General features: G+C 38.7%; 1 protein-coding gene across 1 annotated transcript in view; it reads right to left on the bottom strand.

Annotated features, from left to right (window-relative positions):
* Positions 1-790: 790 nt before the first annotated feature.
* Positions 791-21,742, bottom strand: part of Ola1 (Obg like ATPase 1) — a 129,766-nt gene continuing 108,814 nt past the window's right edge. Inside the window, exons 8-11 of the mRNA XM_027420176.1 lie at positions 7,320-7,460; positions 6,543-6,639; positions 4,417-4,539; positions 791-1,305 (exon numbers count right to left, since the gene is read on the bottom strand). Of these exons, the coding sequence (XP_027275977.1) occupies positions 1,204-1,305; positions 4,417-4,539; positions 6,543-6,639; positions 7,320-7,460 (463 nt within the window). The 3' untranslated portion in view covers positions 791-1,203. The remainder of the gene's footprint in view (positions 1,306-4,416; positions 4,540-6,542; positions 6,640-7,319; positions 7,461-21,742) is intronic.

Genomic DNA, 21,742 nt, shown 5'->3' with positions numbered 1-21,742 from the left:
TGGGATTGCAGGCTTGCACCAAATGCCAGGTAACCGAATCTGATTTCAAATCTTTCCTCAGAGCAGCCTAATCTCCCTAGGAAACACCCTTTCTTCCACTGTGTGCTCCATACCTCTTCATCTCTAACAGACAAACTCATAGAGTAAGAATGACGTTCGCCTGGGTCTGAGCCTTCATTTCTTGGAAATAGTTCCTCTTACACCTCTTACACCTTACAGAAGGGGCGGCGCGGGGGGGGGGGGGGGGGGGAGTCGGCGCGACGATGACAACAGAGTCGAGGCTGTGTCTTAAGAGGGTGAGATGGTAAACAATCTCCAGCAAGTTTTTAAACCAGTCTATGAAACTGAATTGAAATAAAAATGCAACCCCTCAGAAACAAAATGGTAAGTTTTTAAAATTTAATAGTTTTAAAGAAAAGCAAAAAATAAAGATGCCTTCCATTTGGTTAGAACAATAACAACAAACAAAATTCACTAATGTCTGAAACAAAATTATGTTCTTTCTGGTCAGAGTCACCTATGTTATAACCTTTGAAAATATCACTGCTATCATCTTTCAATAAATGTCCATCTACAAATTAATTAACTTTTTTTGAGACAATCCCTGGTAAATTATTCTTCTAATTCCCATGAAAGACACACTTTTAAGATACAATTGCAGCTGCCCCACACTGCCAGTTCCTGTGTCACACACACGCCTTAAAATTCTGTAATCAGCAGCCAGCAGGTGCCATATCGCATTCAACACACCACAGTCAGTCAATACAGACATCCCCAAACACACCAAGGCTGGTTTTGTCAAATGTTTTATTGAGTGTAGACATCTGGAGTACTGTAAAACATGCATTATCTGTAGATTCAAAAAGGAGCAAGCCACATTGTCTTCACTGTCAATGTGTCAGGCCTGGCATACATGATGGAGATTAATGAAGTATCATGAGAGTAATATGGGTCTTGAAAAGCTTCTACAATTTGAAGTAGGGTCTTAATCACGTGAAAAGCAAAGCTGTTCACGTTTAGTAACTTGCATTTCATTGAAGATACACAGTATTTTATAATTTAAAAACAAATAAAAATAATTTGTAGAAGATTCCCACTCCTTTGTCTCTTTAGATTTCAGAAACTTTAATTTAAAAAACAAAACCCCCAAACCCAATAAATGCATTTTAGAAGTTGTACATTTATCTGAGAGATAACTAAAATCTATTTCTTTTTTGGTTGCTGAGGTGTATTAAATTTGAAGAAGATAATATCTCCATCTTCAACAATATAATTTCTGCCTTGTTGTCTGTATTTTCCAGCAGCCTGCAAACAGAAAAAAAAAACAAGAGGAAATGGTTTATCACTGATAACCAAATACACAGCGAAAACAATGCAAAGAAATACTCCATGGGTCATGTCAAAACATGATGAAAAAGAAGAGAAGTGTTGGAAGGCACAAAAGTTCTAAAGCAAAGAAAAGCAAAACTAAGGCAGGAGTAGGCTCCCACATATATGTGTATGTACATAATGTATTCTCACTAACTGTTGATACATAAATGTAATTATACCAATATCATTAAGTTTCATTATATGCTGTTTGTGGTGTGTCTGCAAACATTCAGCAAGTCACTCTAAGAAAACTGATCAAATGAGGCAGAAAAAAGCTACAAGTGCTTTGTTTGCTTAAAGAATTCTTTGGTGACCCTGATGACATCTTAAAGACAAGTTTGCTCTAAGAAAAACTGTGCTCAATTGTGGCACATATATTTGAATTTCTTGTAGGCCAGTTTAATCTTGACAACAGTGCTGAACAACTGTGCCTTCTGAACATTAACTAGTGCTGGTGACAAGCAGACTCTAACAGGTTGGAACTGCAGACAGATATATTTTCACTTGTAAATCAGTCTGCAAAGCAACTGATTCCACCTGCTGGTATGCAGACCCAGGGACACTCTTAGTAATGTATACAAATAAAGCAGGTTTATCCTGTGGCCCAGCACACACTTCAGGCTCCTCAGCACCCACACTTAACACTCACAATTAGCAGTCTCCTGTGACCCCGGCACCAACTACTCAACAGGGACCTGAGAATCTTTTGGGAAAAAAATCTCAAAAGTGTTTTTCTTCTGTTAGAATTTCTTCAGAACATGAAAACTTGTCCAAAGTAAGATTACTACTTCCCGTTGACAATACTGAAAGTTCCAAGCCAAGTGAAATGATATTAATCAGTAGTAAGATGCTAACAAAGATCACACATCTGAGGTTTAAAATCAACAAACCAGACTGAAAAGCCCGCATGTGCATATTTTTGATAGTACACTATACAAAGGATTTTGCCTAGCAATATGCCATTAACATGAAATTTATCCTTAAAAAGATAATGTACTCTATCATTCTAACTAAACAATATTCACATGATTTTTGTAAAGATGTGATATACTGAAAGCCAAATGCCACTTATTTCTAGAATATAAGGCCTACTATTATTAAACTATACAGACAAGTTAAATGAAATACACATTGACATGACATATTAGTGTAAGTTTATATACTTTGTTACACTCAAGTTTACTATTAATAGTGACAGTGTTTCTTTAAATTCTCTAGAGACCATTTAATCCATTTCCACTGCTATCAGAAACACTGGTTGAAAAAAAAAATCAATACCCATTTGTGAATCTTGAGTATGTATTAAACAAGACACGTCTAAGCAGTTCATTTGCACTTGAAAGCAGCCATCTGTAGAAGGCAGCTTTGCCTAAGCAGATATGATTGCTAATAGTGTGATATCCCTGTAGACTACAAAGCCCACAGAGCTATTCAGTATATAGTTCACAGCACTGCACTGAATTAGCTATGCTGCACCGCTGGTAGAAATACACACACACACACACACACACACACACACACACACACACACACACACACACAGAGTCAGACTCAAAGTTCTTGTCATATACAAGTAAACACTGTTGAATAAGGAGTATAAAGCAGATCATAAATCCTTCATTTAGTCACAGCTCAAAATTTTAAATGTTAGTTTTGGTTAGTTAAAAACCCACAAGGTATTTAGTGACATTCTAGGTGGAAAAGCCAGAAACCAATCTTTTCCAATTTGTGATACAAAACACTCAGCCTTACATATTATTATAAGCAGGAAACACCATTGCATCTGTATTATAGTTTTTGGGATTGTTGAAGTAGTTATGATTCACATTATTTAAGTTTATTATAACAAAAAAATCTACTAAGGGTTGGTCAGAATTGACAGCATATGTAAGTAAAAAAAAGGAAGCTCTGTCTTGAATTCTAGAAAGAGAAAATATCCTCATTTTAATCTTTTGTGTGAAAAGAAATATATGTTAACATGATATAACATCCTGGCAAAAAACCTCAGACATTCAAGTCTAATCAGTATTCTTGACAAAATTCACCATCAATATTTGCATGCTTATCTCTATCAATACAGATGACACCAACAAAATTAATGCTGCTTAGTTATAAACGGTAACTTACTCTTTTTCTGGTAAATCAAATGGCTCTCAATATTGAACCAGGTATATGAAGATTTTTCCCTTCTTGCTTCTAAGGGTCCAGGGTCCAACAGTACCATCAAAACCCTACAGTGGTATATGACTGACTGTTCTAATAAGACTGCTAAGAATAAGCTCAACTTGAAATATCTTTCACATTCCTTTCAAATTACAAAATAGTCAACATGAGAGTCCTGTTTAAATCTTTCAATATTTTCTATGAAAAATAAATTAAAGCTGCTTTCTACAAGGTCAACTTTAATTAGGTGAACTACCTAATTATTGGATATTAATATGTTTCTGTGGAGAATCAAATAAGCTAGAAAAACAAATTTTGCAACAGAACTTACATTAAAACTCATTTAGTACTCATATTTAACACTGCTTCACTGTGTCTGTAAATCAAATTATAGTTATTAGCTAAAATAAAGCACAATTTTGGACCTGCCCTCTAGTGTTGAAAAAGCAAATCAAATTCTCAAAGAGCTTAAAAAAAAAAAAAAAAAAAAAAAAAAAAAAAGCAGCAGCAGCAGCACATGAAGTTTCAGTACCACAGTACCGGCGGCGGGTTTATCTGACTTGGCATCATCATCTGTTTATTTCTAGTTCATATACTCCAATGGATGACTATGGCTTTTTCATTAGCCACCAGTGAACGAACTCCTTTTATTCATGTGACTTCAACGTGTATTTTTATTTTTAGTTAGAGAAAAACAAACAAAACAAAAAATCCCTCCATCCAGCTATCTGAAAGTGACCTGTGAGCATATGGAGGGGGACAGCTCCTCACCAGCCGACAGTGTGATGCTAACAGGCTAGCAGTACATACTTTAAACAGCTGTAATTTATCACGAGTGCTAAAATTATGAAATTTGCAAGTAAAAATAAAATCATTGCTTACCTTGACTGCATTTTCTGAACCTTCCTCTTTAAAGTCCTCATATTTCATTACTTCAGCCATAATGAATCCCTTTTCAAAGTCTGTGTGAATCTTCCCTGCAGCCTGAGGAGCCTTCGTTCCTTTCTTTGAAAAGGACCAGAGAAAATGAATTGCATTTAAGATAAGTGATAATAAGCATCGAGTTTCTTTCTTTGATCTGTAGTTGGCTCAACTCAAACTGAAGTTTCATACAGTTGGGATGTCAGCCATACAATCAGTGTGTTTTCACCAGTGGACACTGTGCCGCAGGCTGAGCCCAGACGCATCAGCAGGTGTTGAAGAAGCACAGCTCATAGCTTTGTTTTTCCTAACAGTCATCTACGGTTTTATTGATTTAGATGCACTTGGTCTGGTTTGGTGTGGGTTTCATTTCGATTTTCTATTCTTCACAGTGGAAAAAAGTAAAGATTTTTAAGTAACTTTCAAGTTGAATTATAAAAGGTTTAAAAAAGATAAAAAGCCCTCAAAATTTCAGCAAATCTAAAGAACACATAAAAGTCAATATATAAAGGGATATTTTTGAGGTATTTCTACAGGGAATCAGATAAGCTATGGTCAGCAAATAATTTTGACATAATCAAGAAATGTTAACAGTAAGACTTTTGAACATTTTGCATAATATACCCTGCATCTAACCATCATGAATGAAATTCAAGTCAAGATGGGAAGAAAAATGTCTTGTAATTATCCCATATGTTAAATTACAGGAACCTACATTCCAGACACACACAACCACAGAAAGAAATCTGAGAAATAATGGCGACCTACAGCTGCTTAATAAAGCATGTTAAAGTGCTAAAGAGGCTGACACTATAGAGCACAGTTTTTATAATAAAAGATGTATTGGGTTAATGTGGCTACTCGCTGATGCTTACCTGACCGAGCGAGCGTCTTAGCACATTAAATCATGGGAACTAACGATCAGTCTTAAGACAAACCAGCTTTCACATTTCAGACACTGCTTCGCATACCTCAGTTTGAAGTTTTAAGGCTTTAAAATACATCTTTAAAATATATAGTAACAATAAACACTGGCAATTTGTTTAACAACTTGGATTTGCTTTGACATTATTTTTAAAGTTTATATGAAAGGACCTCGGTTAGGAGTCAATCAGATATCTTCTTACAAAAGAGACATAAATGAGAGTGACTCTCGGATTCACAGGCTTATCTAACACTGCTGACCATCTCCATGTTTCTATCCATACTAAATAAAAACATACCAGAAGCACCAAGAACAGAGTCAGGCAGCACTGACCACCACAACGTACCTATTTTGAACATCACTAATACAGACTCACTGAGACACTGATCTAAAAGTCCGACCTGTTTATATTCTGTAACACATAATTTAGGACTACATACATTTCAAAATATTTTTTCAGTAGGAATTACTATATTATAATATATTTACATTCAAAAGCAAACTATTACATTTCAGTCTATTGTCCTCTGGGAATAAATTAGTCATTCTCCCTAGTCATATTCAGTATACACTAATATTTAAAATATGTACCACATTCTTGAAGAAGTTGAACACAAAACAGTGGAAATAAACATCACTTCTATGGATTCAATAAAAAGGAATGAATTATTACACATTGAGTTTAGCTTTTTGAGCCCAACTGTGTATCTGTGAAGAGCATAATGATGTCATATTGCTTTTATTGCTGAAATGTAATCCGAGCAAAGCAAAGGAGGAAAGAACCACCCGCAACCCAAACAAACTTAGCGAATACAAAATGAAAAGCAACATCAATTTCACTGCAGACAAACCCAGTCACACAGATTAAGCAAGCACAATACTGGTGCGTCTTATCTCTGACCACAGGAGGAGGGTAGACAGATTCTACAGGATGAAGAAATTCAGACTATGTAATAGGCAGAATCAATTGTTACCTGCCTCAATCAATGCCGCTCCACTTTCACTGTTCAGCAGCTCACAAATAATTAAAGTTATCCTGGACAAAAACCTCATCTGTAATGACTAGCTAACCGCCACCATGACAAACTTCAAAGTCAGTGATATTAATCTGAATTCAATAGTGTGGAACTGGATATAGCTGATGAATAAGTATGAATCTTACCCTGATGGTCCACGCACGCACTTCATCTGGGCCTGCAGTGAAAAAGTATTCTAGTTGGAGTGCTGCAAACCCAGCCTTAATGATCTTTGGCAAAGCACTGAAATAAAATGAAACAAATTCACTCAACATTTAAGTTGACTCTGCCAGGGATCCATCTAGAACTGAAATTATTCATCTCAAGCAGATAATGGTAAAGATATTAGTAAATGACCATTTATCTTTCATAGCACACTTGAAGGGGTCAGATAGCTGGAGTTATTCTTAAAACACCCCTTCTAAAATTGGTTTTAATTGTATTATCCTGAAGCATTTTGAACTGTTTACTATTAAAAATGAAAAATTGTATCTCCCCAGCCTATAACTATTTCCATCCAATATTATTCCCAGAACTTGAGCCATGAAAGCAAAATTATTTGATTGAAACCCAATCTTCTAACAATATATTATTGTTACTCAGAAAAAAATTATGGCAAGTGATTCACCCTTTCCCCTCCCCCGTCTAACATGACGAAAGAGTTTTGGCGATCATCCCTCCTCAAAAATATACATAACTAATACCTATGTTATAATTAAAACACTGTACGGAGGTGACAGATGACAGTTAAAAACTTAATTTAAAATAAATCTTTTCACTCTGTCTCATGGTAAAGAAAGGAGAAGATTCCCTCTTTATAATGGTAATTACTCTGTCATTTATTATTCTATCAGCGCAAGCAATTAAATTACTGCAAGGAAATAGTTGATAATAAAGTGGAGGGAAAATGAATGCTAATTAACCTTTGTGTCATGTTCGCTTCCAGATACTTCTGTCTCTCCTCGGCACTCAATTCTTGCAACTTGAGTTCCAAGGCCCCACTAAAAGGAATGACCAAGGCACCTGGGTCATACTTGTCCACCCACTCTTTAATTTTTATCAACCTGTAGACAAAAAAGGGCACAACATTATCTTGTAGTGCATGCATGACTGTACCACATTCATTATTATCAAGTAGCACATACATATTCATAAGAACTGCACGGTTTTATGATGCCATCTTTTTGTGTATAGCTTTCCAAGGTCAAGGCATTAGCAGGCAGCAATTTCTTCAGGTATATTCGGGAATTTTCTATTGTAATCTAGTTTTACTTTAGCACATTATCTATAGGAACTCTATTACAAATATTGTCAACTTTGTAAAGTTAAATTGAATTTGTTCAGCATTAATACTTGTACTTCTGAATATGACTATTTTATAATGTTTAATGTCCTTTACAAAGTACATTTTAGAAAACAGAACTCAAAGTTGCTCATACAAGAATAACACTTTGAAATGCCAACTAATTTTGAAGTATCTCTGAAAAATAATTTGTCTCACCTAGGTATCTATTGACTGGGTTAGTTCCTCCCTGAACGAACAGAACCAACAGCTGCCATTGGTTTTGAGGGAAGTTTCTGCTAACATTAGCAACAACAACAATAGCAAGAAAGCAAAATACAGATTTACAAATATAGCCAACTGAGTACATACTATTCTTATAAATCCAAACTTTTGTAGGATCCTAAATAGAAATGTAGAGGAAACAAATTCCTTTAATCACAGAAGTTATGGAAAGCCAAGGCCATTAGGAAAAGGTAGTTGCTGCCTGGAAAAGCACTATTGGGTCTTTCTCCCTTCTTAAGTGAGTATTTTTTAAAAGCAGTAATTAGAATTTAAGTGAAACAAATATATAATAACTACAAGGTTATACTCATAGTTTCTTATTCTTGGGTAGGTACCTGCTTCTAAGTCTGTTTCCTCATTTGCAAAAATGGCACTAATAATAGTATACATTATATTGTAAAGAACCTAGGAATACAACACACACAAACACTAAACAGATAATATCTTCATCATTCCCAGATAATCATAGCATGTTCTCCTATGGGTCTAGGGTTTTTACCTAGGTCTGCTTACAGAATTGAATAACTAAGTAACTTGGGTTTTACATCATTCTATCAGCACCCTGTATTTTACATTTAGTTTTTATCATGCACACAGTCTTGACCTCAAATGCTATGGAAGTCAAAGGACAACTTGCAGGATTCAGTTCTCTCCTTTCACCATGTAGGCTCTGGGAACTGAACTCAGGTCATCAGGTTTAGCAATAAGCACTTTTACCTACAGAGCCATCTCATTGGCCCCAGATTCCTTATTTTGACTAAAATTTAATAGGCATTATGGCAAAATACTGTGGGAGAAATATGTTAATCAATGTACAAGCTACTTTTAAGGGCAAAGAAAAGGAATAACTAAAGGCCAAATTCATCAAAACTTAAATATCAAACAAAATGGCAGGAATTCAAATAGCTGTTAGGAAGTTAAGACTATAGCTAGGCGATTGAGTCACATGCCTTTAATCCCAGCACTTGGGATCCCAGATCTCTGAGTTCAAGACCAGTCTAGTCTACACAGTGAGTTCCAGGACAGCCAGGATGACACAGCGAAACCCTGCCTTGAAAAATTCAAAAAAAGAAAGAAAAAATTTAATATGCTATTAGTGACTTTGGATCTTTGTAATATTTGTATCCTTTTATTTACACCCTAAAAAGTATACTAACAACTAAGATCTATTTTGGAATAAAGTATATAGCCTTAAATTATGATTAACACTTGGTATTTTTTTTGTGGAAAATTATGAAGGTTATAATAATGCAAAAAAGGGGACTTAAGTAGGCATATTTGCATATAATAACATTATGGCATTCTACATTACTTTATAGACAAACTATTCAAATCTCTATATTAAAATGTTATCATTAATGGCTTAGTAACAGACTTTTATTATACAAGTTAGAATCAAATATGTCATTTTAAAAAGCACACCAAATACAGCTTCATTGAAAGGAAACAGAATAAACCCATGTGTAAGAATAATGGAAAATGTCATATATCTGTCTCTTAAGTATGGTCAACATAGCCAATAAAGCTAAAACTGTTAGGAAACAAGATAAGAAATAATTACTTTGGCTAAAACATCAATTCAGAATAACAATAGTTCTACACTGTCATTTCACAGCCTTTCCTGCAGAGCCCTCGGAGGGATTATTTGCATTCCTCAGGTGTTCTATTGTACAATTCAGATGAATAAAGACTTACAAATCATTTTTCTACCGCCAATGTAAGACTTTGATCTGGTGAATACACCATTGTACCTTAACTATAATTGGCAAAAAAACCTGACAGTGTAGAGCCTCACATGCTTAATAACAAAGGGGACGATGTCAAAGTGTTGACAGATGATCTTCATAATGCAGAAGCAGAGCGGGCACGTTTAGCAGTAAATGAGCACTGAGGTCTAAAGGTCTCCAAAGTGACTGACATCAGACCTGCTACAGCCTCGATGAAGAAAAAGGTACCGTCACACTCTCCGTAAAGTGAGTTCGGCTCTTTTCCTGCCAGCTCCACTTTTGTGACTTTCACTGTCACAGACAGCACAGGGAAGATGAAAAGTGACAGGTTCTTTGGCTGTCTGCTTTACTTTTGTGACTTTTACTATCAAACAAAAGTGAGAAACAGCCCAAAGTGATTTTTAATTGCGCATTTGTAACAAGACTTGGGTAATTAAAAAATTAAGCTCAATTCAAGATTACGGATGGAAATACATACAATATGCCTATTAGGTTTGATGGTTTTAAAAGTGTGATAATGAGGCTAAGATCACAAGTTTGAACCCCATAGGGACCTTCTGCAGAAAGAAATGTCTATTCTCTTGCTACAATCCATGGCCCAAACTATAGCCAGCCATCTAGAAAATGTGTGCTATTGGCACCTGATGGACCCAGAAAATTCAAAGTGGAGCTCAGTTGTCACTACTCAAATAGATTTCTAAGCACACTGTCAAAGTGCCTAAACAATAATGGAACAATAAAATGTCTCAAGAAAGCCATTCAATTGCTAGTGACCAAAACAGTGATAAAGATTGTCACAGAATGTCAAATGATACCATGGTTGGTTGGGGAGAGAAGAAAGCATGAGTAGGGACAGAAGGCTTGCAGAGCTCACTATAAAAGCTGTCATAGCACTTACGTTGTAAATTTACATGTGCAGATTATTGCAAGGGTATTCTACCTCCCTGATAAGGAGCCCAAATAGTTTGATGTCTTCAAAAATCTTAAGTGACAAAGGGAAGCACCGAAGTTACCTGTATTGTCCTCCCAGGCAGCAATTATGAGTAACTGAACAAAGAGGGGGCAGCTAGTTTTGAGTCTAGAAGGGGGGGGAGCCTTGAGCTATGCCAGCAGGTTGCAACCTGTCAGATTTTTAGCAAAGTAAACTCTGCAGGATTGAATTCGCATTAAGTCTCTAAAAATATCTAAAATTTACCTCCTACCTATAGTTTTAGCTTCTTATTTCCATATAAAAATTCCAGATTCCAAAATTTGATTTTCTCCCTGGGTTATTTTCTATCAGTGGTTCTCAACCTGTAGGTCGTGATCCTTTCTGGGGTTAAACAACCTTTCACAGGGGTCCCATATCATATATCCTGCAGATTAAATATTTACATTACAATTCATAACTAGCAAAATTACAGTTATGAAGCAGCAACGAAAATAATGTTGTGCTGGGCTCAGCACCCGAGGAACTGTACTAAAGGGTCACAGCATTAGGAAGGTTGAGAGCCACTGCTCTACACTGTTTGATCTTCCTTTCCTAGACATTGTTAGTCTTGTTAATTTTTAAATGGTTGGTGGTGCTGGGCCCTGAACCTAGCATTCTTGTGCAGTTAGGCAGGTATATTACCACTGAGCTACATTATTTGTTTTATTTTGGGGGGAAAGGATAATATTAATAAAGTATTTGTCCCTTTCAACATAAAAAAAATTCTTTCCAAATTGCTTTTTAGTCAAGCTCTAAGTGAATCTGGTGGTCCTGGGGTGAGATGTTGTCTTAGTCAGAGTTTTTATTGCTGCAACAAAACACCATGACCAAAAAGCAAGTTGGGGAGGAAAGGTTTTATTAGGCTTACACTTCAGCATTGCTGTTCATCACTGAAGGAAGTCTGGACAGGAACTTAATTAGGGCAGGAACCTGGAGTCAGGAGTTGAGGCAGAGGCCATGGAATGGAGCTGCTTACTGACTTGCTTCCCAAGGTTTGCTCAGCCTGCTTTCTTAGAGAACTCAGGACCTCCAGCCCAGGATGGCACCACTCACAATGGGCTGGCCCCTCCCGGACTGATCCACTAATTGAGAAATGCCTTACAGCTGGATCTCATGGAGGCATTTCCTCAACCGAGGCTCCTTCCTCTGATGACTCTAGTTTGTGTCAAGTTGACACCCAAAACTAGCCACTACAGACACATTTACAGTATAGTTTTGATTCTTTTAGAAAAAGAACCCTTGGAAGTCCCAGGCTCTGGGGTTGCTTTTTTTTATATATACTTATTTATTTCATTTTATTAGGTGAATGAGTGTTTTGCCTGATGTACATAAGTATGTATGTATGTATGTATGTATGTATGTATGTACGTATGTAAACCATGTGTGTATCTGGTACCTGTGGAGGTAAGAAGAGGGTGTCAAATCTTCTGAAAGTGAGTTATAGATGGTTGTGAGCCACCATGTGGGTGCTGGAAACTAAACCCAAGTCTGCTGCAAGAACAGCCCTCCACTTTTTCATTTTTAAGCAGTTGGTTATGGGAATGTCTCGGTGCAGGCCAAATGTCAAGCTACTGAGCTCCTGTCTGGAAGAGGTGAGGCTACCTGCCTGTGCTGGTTTGAAAGAAAATGTCCTTAAAAGAAATTGGCACTATTAGGAGGTGTGGCCTTGTTGGAATAGGTGTGGTTTTGTTGAAGGAAGTGTATCACTGAGGGGGTGGGCTTTAATGTCTCATATATGCTTAAGCCATGCCCGGTGAGACAGACCACTTCCTGTTGCCTGTGCAAGATGTAGAACTCCCAGCTACCTCTCCAGTACCATGTCTGCCTGCACACCTCCATGTTCTGTGATAATGGACTGAACCTCTCAACTGTAAGACACCCACTTAAACATTTTCCTTCTGAGAGATGCCATGGTCATAGTGCCCCTTCATAGCAACAGAAACTCCAAGACACTTCCTAGCATATGATTGTGAAAGGGCAGCTTTCTCCAAGGCTTTGTGAGTGAGCTGCATCTAGCACAGATTTCCATACTGACCTAGTGAGCACTGTGCACTGTCAGTTTCACTTTTCTCTGTCACTGAGTTTCCTTTTTGGTTTTGATTCCCAGAGAGCGCCAATTTTTGTCTTCAAGTCCTTCTGTGTGTTCTTAAGCCCCCCAGAACATCACTACTTTCCCCCTTTATTACACACAGGATCAAAGTTCAGGCTGGCTTTTAATGCGATTCTCCTCCCTCAACTTTCTGAGTGGAATTGTGAGCATGTATCACTACCAGGCTCAGTTTCTTTTTCTTTCTTGCTTTTTTTTCTTTTTCTCTTTAAGACACGGTTTCTCTGTGTAACAGCCCTGCCAACTCAGAGTACTGAGATATACTCTTTTATATCCCCAAACTGAGGAATCACAAACAATTTCCTTAAAGAAAAGAACAGGACAATCTCAATAATGCTATTTGATATTTTCCATAAAAGCCAAATTCTTGCAACTTAAAACATACCTGACCCAGTCTTGTCTAGCATATTTTAATAAGGATTTTGTTTTCTTTTCTAGACCTTTTCGTTCAAATTCAGATTGTATGTTCTTAAAATACTTAAGAGATCAGTCCAGCACTATGGCCAAATTACAATGGCAATCATGACATCTTTGCTGAACATCAGAACTTTTTTAGATTTGTTTATTATCCTTTGCAACATCAAAATTTATTTAATTAAAAAAAAAAACATGGCATATGGTACTATTAGACTCTCACTCGTGCCTTATCTGGTTTTCTGTGTGTTTGTGTGTGCACAGTGACTGAAGGTGACTGGTAGTAAGAACCATAGGCTAATATTCAGAAAAAGCCACAATTTACTAAAGGAGACTGCAGCACATCTGGCCTTTGGTGAGCTAGCTCTGGCATGTCTACAGTGTGGAAGTGCCGTAATTTAGGCATGGGAAATACCAAGGCCATGATCTGCCTCCCTGTAGCTTTACACTTCTATTACACAGCTCAGCGTCCACAGAATATGGTGCAGACAGGACAGTCCCTCCCATTTCCCTGACAGGACCCCAGCAGATTAAGGCTGTTTTACTATCGTTCTAAAACCAGAAAAAGACAAGGGCAATTAATGAAAAGTAAGATTATTTCCCTAAAGATTATTTTGTAAACAAATGACAACAACTAATACTGGGACCTATAATCAGATTTGAACCATAGGCAACATATAAAGTTGAAATATAACACAGGTAATTATGACAACATATGATCTTTTAAAGTCAAAGTGTTAGCTCTAGAAAATCAGACAACAACTTTTCCAAATCTTCTACCTTAAAGTAAAATTACTGAAGTACAACTTTATTGGTAAGCATTCTTTGAAGGGAACTACTAAGGAAGTCCATAATTGGGACTGGTGGCATAGGTCTGTAATTCCAGCTAAGTATAGGGCCAACCTGGGAAACAGAGTGAATTCCTGTCTCAAAAGGAAATATGTAGCTTAGTGATAGAATGCTTGCCTGACATGCATGATTCATTGGGTCTGACCCTCAGCACTGAAAAAAACAAACAACAAAAGGAAGTTTGTAATTTAAAAAAAGATAGGATCTGGGAGGTGATTGCACTCACCTTTAATCCCAGCACTGGGTAGGCAGAAGCAGGCAGGTCTCTGTGAGTTTGAGGCCAGCCTGGTCTACAGAGCCAGTTCCAGGACAGCCAGGGATACAGAGAAACCCTGTCTCAAAGACAAACTAAACAAAAAGATAGGGTGGAAGAAAGAAGAAATCCTAAGATCTAGTTTTGACTACTGTTTAGACGTCTGTGAGGTGACTGAAAACTCAAATCCTCTTCTGAAAGACAGCCTCAAGCCATCTTTGGAAAAGATTTCAAGTTTTGGTGTTATGGCCTGACAATCATGGGGCTGCAAGTAGAACAATTGCAATTGTGACACTTTAGCTCTACTTCCATCACTTGAGAGCCATGTTGGGAAGGCAGAATCTTCATTTTTAATGAGACCCCAGGTCATTCGTGCACATACTACATTTTTAGTAGCACTAAACCTAAGGACTGTGAAAATAAGAGCACTTAATATAATGTATGTAATGATTTTGTAGAGCAACAGACAAGGCAGTCAGTGCGTGACCCATTCCACCAATAGAACAAAAGAGTGACAGGTAAATTCCTGCAGATATGTCTCCAGGGCTCAAAACCAGAAACACAGTAGGTCACTAGAATGTCAACAAGTCTAAGAAGTTGTTCTGTCTGAATCATATTCCATGTTAATACAGCTTCAGATTCACAGAAAGATGATGACCTAATTCAGATACATAGCTATGGTTAGCAGTCTGTACTTTGCTAAGATACAATTATGAGCTTCAATACCTGGGAAAACATCTGCAGCCCATTAACTTTTGGGTCCAGATTCTATTAGGAGTGATTTCAGCAAAGGACTTGGTGAAATGAAAGAGTAGTGCTACAAACTGTTTCCTAGGAAGACCTCAAAGAATCACTGTCTTAAAGTCCAGTCCCCTGAGCTGTGTATGAAAATCAACGAATGCGAGAGACATGGGCGTGAATTTTGCAGCAAATAAAAATCCACTTTGATTCTTTTTTTTTTTTTTCCCCAGGATAAAAAGCCTTTGGACTCTACTAACAACTAGAAATCTATCACAAATCTAAATAAATGAAAGATGTTAGGACAAGTAGCCAACTATAAAAACACAGCAGAAAAACTGGAGTACACTGGTAACACATGTAAGTAATCTGTGATTGCCGATAATCAATGTCTGAAAATAGTTTCTTTGTTTAACAAAAGGACTATAAGAGAGAGAGAGAGAGAGAGAGAGAGAGAGAGAGAGAGAGAGAGAGGAGAGAGAGAGAGAGAGAGAGAGTTCTTCAGGCTGGAGAGATGGTTCAGTGGTAAGACTTGCTGCTCTTCCAGAGAACTGGAGTTTGGCTCCAGCACCCATATCACATGGCTCCCAACCATCTGTAACATCATTTCTAGGGGATCAAAGCACTGGCTTTCAAGGACACTTTGCTTGCACCTACACATGCCCATAATGAAAACTTACATACCTACACATAATTTTAAAGTTCCTTGCAGTTAGTAAGCAAACAGAAAATATCAGGGTAAATTCAATCAGCCCGAGCCAATCAGAGCTGACTTCTTTGCAGACACACTGAGAATGGCCTGGGACAGCCTACCAAGAAGCTTCAGGGCAAGGTTTCAAAGTGTTCATAAGGCTCTTAAAAAGGGAAAGGAGGATCTGAAGTGGGAAGGCTAGGAAAGACGCGCTTGATCTAGATGACAACATGGAGCTCTGACTGGACCCTCTCAGGACAGACTCCCTTTGGTCTTCCTAGGTATCAGGACTGTCCTTGTTGTAAGTGCCTGGCAGCACCTGATACTGCTGCTTCCTAAGGAATTAGCCTCATTTAAGTGACCTCTTAACTAGGGTACCATCTAAGTGTTCTTTAAGACATCCTTCTCCTCCTCAACAAGCTTCCATATGGTAAAAGCCAGCACAACATTCTACCTATATTATAAACAGCTTATTTTGCACCCCCTTTTTTGTCTCTTTCTCCTCCCAATACAGAAAAACTATTGGGGGGGGTCAGGTTTTTGCTAAGCAGTCCAGGTTGGTGTCAAACTTGTGATCCTTCCCCACTAAGTGCTGGGATAACAAGTGTAAGCCACCACACGTGGCTTTAGATGTCCCACCCCCATAGTAGGGATTGAACACAGGTCTCATTGCTCTAAATAAACACATACTTTACCAATAAGCTATAGTCATTTTTTTTTTTTTTTTTTTTTAGTTGCCCTGGCAGTCCTTGAACTTACGATTTTCCTGCCTCTGCCTCCTGGGTAGCTGAGATCACAGACTTACACCATCAGGCCAGGTCAGAAAAAAAAAAAAACCTTATGATCAGGACCATGTCTTTGTTCCTTGTCATCTCCACAGAGCATTCTTAAGCACAATACTTGGCACACAGTGTGTCTTAGCATTTCTACTGCTGTGAAGAGACACCATGACCACATCAACTCTTACAAAGGAAAACATTTAATTGGGGCTGGCTTACAAGTCCCCATAGTCTGTAAGTCTCAACCCTGTAAAAGTCCAAATTCTCTTCTGAGATTCATACAATCTCCTAACTGGTAATCCCCCGTAAAATTGAAAAGCAAATCATGTATTTCCAACATACAATGTCACAGGATATATATTACTATTCCAAAAGGGAGGAAAGGAAGCTCAGTGAGAAAACACTGGACCAAAGCAAGACCGAAAACCAGTTGGGCAAATTCCAAAGTCTGCACCTCCATATCTGATGTCCAAGTGCTCTTCAGATCTCCAATTCCATTCAGCTTTGTTGACTACAACATACTTCTTTCTCTTGGGCTGGTTCCACTCCCTGTTAGCAGTTTCCTCAGCAAGTATCCCACATTCTCCAACATCTTGGAGTCTCCAAGGCAATCCAGGCCTCACCTTCACAGCTCACATGGCCTCTCTAGGCCTCCATTCAGGGACACCTGGCCTCAGCAGCTTTCCTTAGTCATGGAGGGAGATTCCATAACCTCTTTCTTCTAACCTTGACTCTAAAGCCAGAATCACATGGCTAAAGTTGCCACGCTCTGCTGCTTGCTGGGGCTGTAACATGGCCCCCTTGTTCAATTAAATCTTCACCAGCTTTCTGTTTTCATGGTTTCCTTTACTGCCTAAGCTTGGCTGTCCTGAAATTTGATCTGTAGACCAGGCTGACCTCAACTCAGAGATCCACCTGTCTCTGTCTCTGCATGAGCCACCATACCAGGCTCTAAACATTTCTTCAATTCCTTTTCAAAAGTCGGAAGCTTAGCTGGTTAGGATCTTGCCCTGAGGTTTCCACCCCCTTTATTCTATTTACCAATAGGCCCCCACAGTTCAAATCACCCTCAGCATCACTGCCTCCCATGTTGCTCCTAGGATATCACATTAAGCCCCACTTTGTTCAACTGCTTTTCTAATCCAAAGTACACATTACTCCAAAAAGCACTGTCTAGTCTGTCACAGATTACCCCAGTTTCTGGTACCAACTTCTTTCTTAGAGGTTCTATTGCTATGAAGAGACACCATGACCATGGCAACTCTTACAAAGGAAAACAATGAGCTGGGACTGGCTTGCAGATCAGAGATTTATTCCATTATCATCATGGTGGGAGGCACGATACACAGGCAGACATGGTGGAGAGGTACCTGGGAACTCTACATCTGGATCCATAGGCAGCAGGAAGAGACTGTGAGACACTGGGCCTAGCTTGAACATCTGAAACCTCAAAGCTCACCCCCAGCGACATACTTCCCCCAACAATACCACACCTACTGCAACAAGGCCACATCTCCTAATAGTGTCATTCCCTATGATCATAGCCTACTGGGGTCATTTTCTTTCAAACCAACACTCAGCAGTCGCTCAAATACTCTTCATGGGTAATTCAGGCTCAGCATCCTTACTCTAACATGCTCTGATATCCAAACTTTTTGAGTTCCATGATGCTCAGAAAGTTTCAGAATGACAAGCACTTGAGATTTTTCAGTTTGTACAAAGTTAAAAAAAACTCTGAAATCTAAAACATTTTGAGACTTTTGGTCTCAAGCATTTTGATTGAGGGTTAGTCAACTTCTAAGTAGTTGAGTGACTCTGTTGGCTATTTAACATCTTAGTTCACTCATCTATAAAGCTGTCTCTGTTAGCAACTATAACCTATTCTGAGTTTCCTGAGGGAATTCCCATGGTGCTAGGAGGAGAAAGGGACAGCATGGAGGAGGTCTGGGTCACCCTACTCTCGCACTTAATCAGAGCTTCTTGATTTAATTTATGTTGGACTTCTGAGTAAGATTTCATTAGAAGACAGAACTCTGTTGTTTTCTGGCATTCTAAAGGTCACTGATGAGTGACTTTCTTCAGATGGAAAACTGTTGTGCCAGGCATGTGCCCAGGGTACACAGGAACCAGCACTGAAATCTTCAAGCACTTCACTGACATTTCTACTAAGGCCACTTTCCAGCCCCCTTTTAAATAGCCCCCTTCTCTGTTCTGTCACTCTCTCCTCCCACACCCTGACTTACTTCTTTCTCTTTACAGTTTTTGTTGTTGTTGTTGTGCCCTTGATGATTTATTCTTTGTTTGTTTGTTTGTTTGAGACAGGGTTTCTCTGTGTAGCTTTGGAGCCTGGCACTCGCTCTGGAGACCAGGCTGGCCTCGAACTCACCGAGATCCACCTGTCTCTGCCTCCCGGATGATTTATTCTTTTACACAACACTGATGGATCTACTTGTCCAGTTATTGGAGCCAGCGACTTTTTGAATATTTTATCAATCATCTCTAACACCACCTAGAAAAGTGTCCAGCACAAGTAGATAGATGTTCAGTAAATGTTGGGTGCAACAATGAACATAAATAAATAAAACTTGACTTTTCTTCTTAAAAAAACTTTTAAGAGCTGGGGAGATGGCTCTGATGATGAAAGTACTCTGTTCAAGCATGGGGACCTGAATTTGGATCTCTAAAATCCATGTAAAAAGCCATGTATATGCATGCACTTGTAACATCAGCCCTGGGGGTGGTGGTGTGTATAGACACAGAAGGATCACGGGGGCTTGCTGGCCAGCCAGTCAAGCCAAAACAAAATAAACAAACAAAAAACAGTGAACTGCAGGTTCAACGAGAGACCCTGTCTCAAGGTAATAGAGACAGGAGAGCGGCAGAGCAGGGCACATCTTCCTCTGACTTCCATGGTAAATGCACTGGTACACCCAACAGCATACACACACATGCACATATATGAGCAGCTAAAAAGAATATTCAGAATATTCCTACACATTGTGTTTACCAGTCTTCTACAAAACTAAGGTCTAGAAAATAATAAACTACAATAGAACTGGCCATTGGAGGTAGGCTTATTTTTCAGCTATAACTGCAAAAGTCACAACAGAATGGGAGAGGTGTAACTAACTGCTGTATTGCTCTATCACAAAAATAGAATCATAGAACCATTTTGTGAAGAGATGAAGACTAAATGGTTGTATGTGTTGCCAGCATCCTGAAGCAGCCAGTTTCTCCACACAGAGCCTTTAAGTAGATTTAGAAATGGAATCTCTTCTCTCTGTTCTTGTGAGGTTTTTTTTTTTTTTTGGGGGGGGGTCATCGTCAGCTACCTTCTTATGCTTTGTGAGGAATCTTCTCTAAGGTAACAGCAACAATGCTACCAACAAGACAGCTGCTCACTCCATGAACTGCTGTGTGTGTACTGGGAATCCCAACACCTTTATGGAAGAAATCTTCTAGAAGTACACTCAACTATAGGCTGCTCTGCTCATATTGCTTTGGCCAGTAAGTTTAGGAGAAATGCCCAGGGTGGTGAAGCAGGAAGGACACTGGAAAAACTCCTGGCTATGCTTTAGATACTAATCTAGCTACAGAGACAGATATGAACCAAACAAAAGCAGTTGTGAGAAGACCGCAGCAGAGATTTACAACTCCCTATTTGACTGAATGATGCCTTTTAGTGGTATTACTATGGCAAATGTACAGTTACCCTGCACAGGTACCTCCTCCTCCTGTTGCTTTTATTGTGGTGCCCCCTAAATGCCAGTGTATAGTATCGGGAGCCTCATGAAGGTCTAAAGTGCTTCAATTCTAAGAGTGAACAATGACGATCATCTTTCAAGCCTAGAAACTTGAATGGAAATAACCTTTAGGCCATTAAGACTGGTCCAGACAAAACAAAAAGTAGATTCTCCACTGGAAAGCCTGGGGAAAATGAAAACAAGCATACAGAACAAGTAGACCTGTCATCCTCAACTCTACTGAGATGAATAAAAAAGTTAGAAGAGAGCAAAGCAGTACCTCTGTGGGGACAAGATGAATGTGAGGAGGGGAAGGATGGTGATGATGAAGATGGGGAGGAGCAACGGGCTGGAGTTTGAAGGATGGTGAAGAAGAGATGGAGCAAGGAGAGGATGAAGAGATAGCATCAATGGTGATGTGGCTCTCAAGACTAAGACTCAGACATCTTAACTCTATTATTTCTTTACCTTGCTCCAAGCTCCTCCCAGTGATCACCGACTCGAAACTGCCCCATACTTGACTGCTTTTTACTTCCTTTAATTTCCTTAGTAGTTTTGTTAAGTCTAACCCTGATATTTTTGCCTCCTATGACTTAACAAAAGATGTTTGCCTTTTATTTTAAAAATCTAGACTGGTAGGGTCAAATTCATTCTCAGTTTTTAACCTGTGGTTTGAATCATCAAGTTATCAGCTTCATCAAGTTTTTCACTATGCATGTATGAGAAGGAACAGTTCAAACCTAGGATGCTTAGCCTCCTTCATGTTTACTCCCTAAACGCTTTGCATGCATGACCTCCAGTGATGGAGCTTGCTAGGGCACTGAATGAAGGAGGGACTGAAGAAAAGACAGACACATGTACCAGAAAGATGGGGTCAGGTAGACTGAGCTCTTAGATGGAGAAATGGCAGCAGCCCAGAGGCTTAGTGTGTTTAGTATATACTGTCATTGGTGTATGTAATAGGTAGGCAGGGTTATTGCAAACAGCTGAACAAGGAGATGGGGATTACTACACAGAGATAAATATGGAGGAAGGTTTACTTTAGAAGACTGGATAAAGGAGCTAGGCTCGTAATCTTGGTGGGAGCACTCTCTGCAAACACCCAGAGGAAGAAAGTCATGGTGGACATTTTCTGCACAAATTATCAACACTCACGCTCAGACCCCCAAGGAAAGCTTTGCCATTTCACTAAGCCTCATGGGGGATGGGTGGATGCTCTGCCATTTTCCATGGATCTGAGGCTATGGTCCTTGAAATGGCTGCGCATATGTAAACAGCACACATTCACCCAAGACTTCATTAATTTGGGGCTTTCTCCATTTCCACAGTTACTAAGATTTGTATTGATCACTATTAGCCCCAGAAAAGCACCTTTTGCCACTTAGGAGCAGTGTTTCTCAAAACGGTTTGTACACACCTGTGAAATCTAGGGTTTTAAAAATTATCTAAAGTTAGGGTCTAAAGAAGTAAGAATTTATAAAATGTTGTCCTCTGGTATGTGAGCTAAG

This window comes from Cricetulus griseus, chromosome 6, assembly GCF_003668045.3.
Source record: "Cricetulus griseus strain 17A/GY chromosome 6, alternate assembly CriGri-PICRH-1.0, whole genome shotgun sequence".
Lineage (NCBI taxonomy): Eukaryota > Metazoa > Chordata > Mammalia > Rodentia > Cricetidae > Cricetulus > Cricetulus griseus.
The sequence above is the reverse complement of the archived record's forward strand: the minus strand, read 5'-3'. Positions and strand labels throughout refer to the sequence as shown.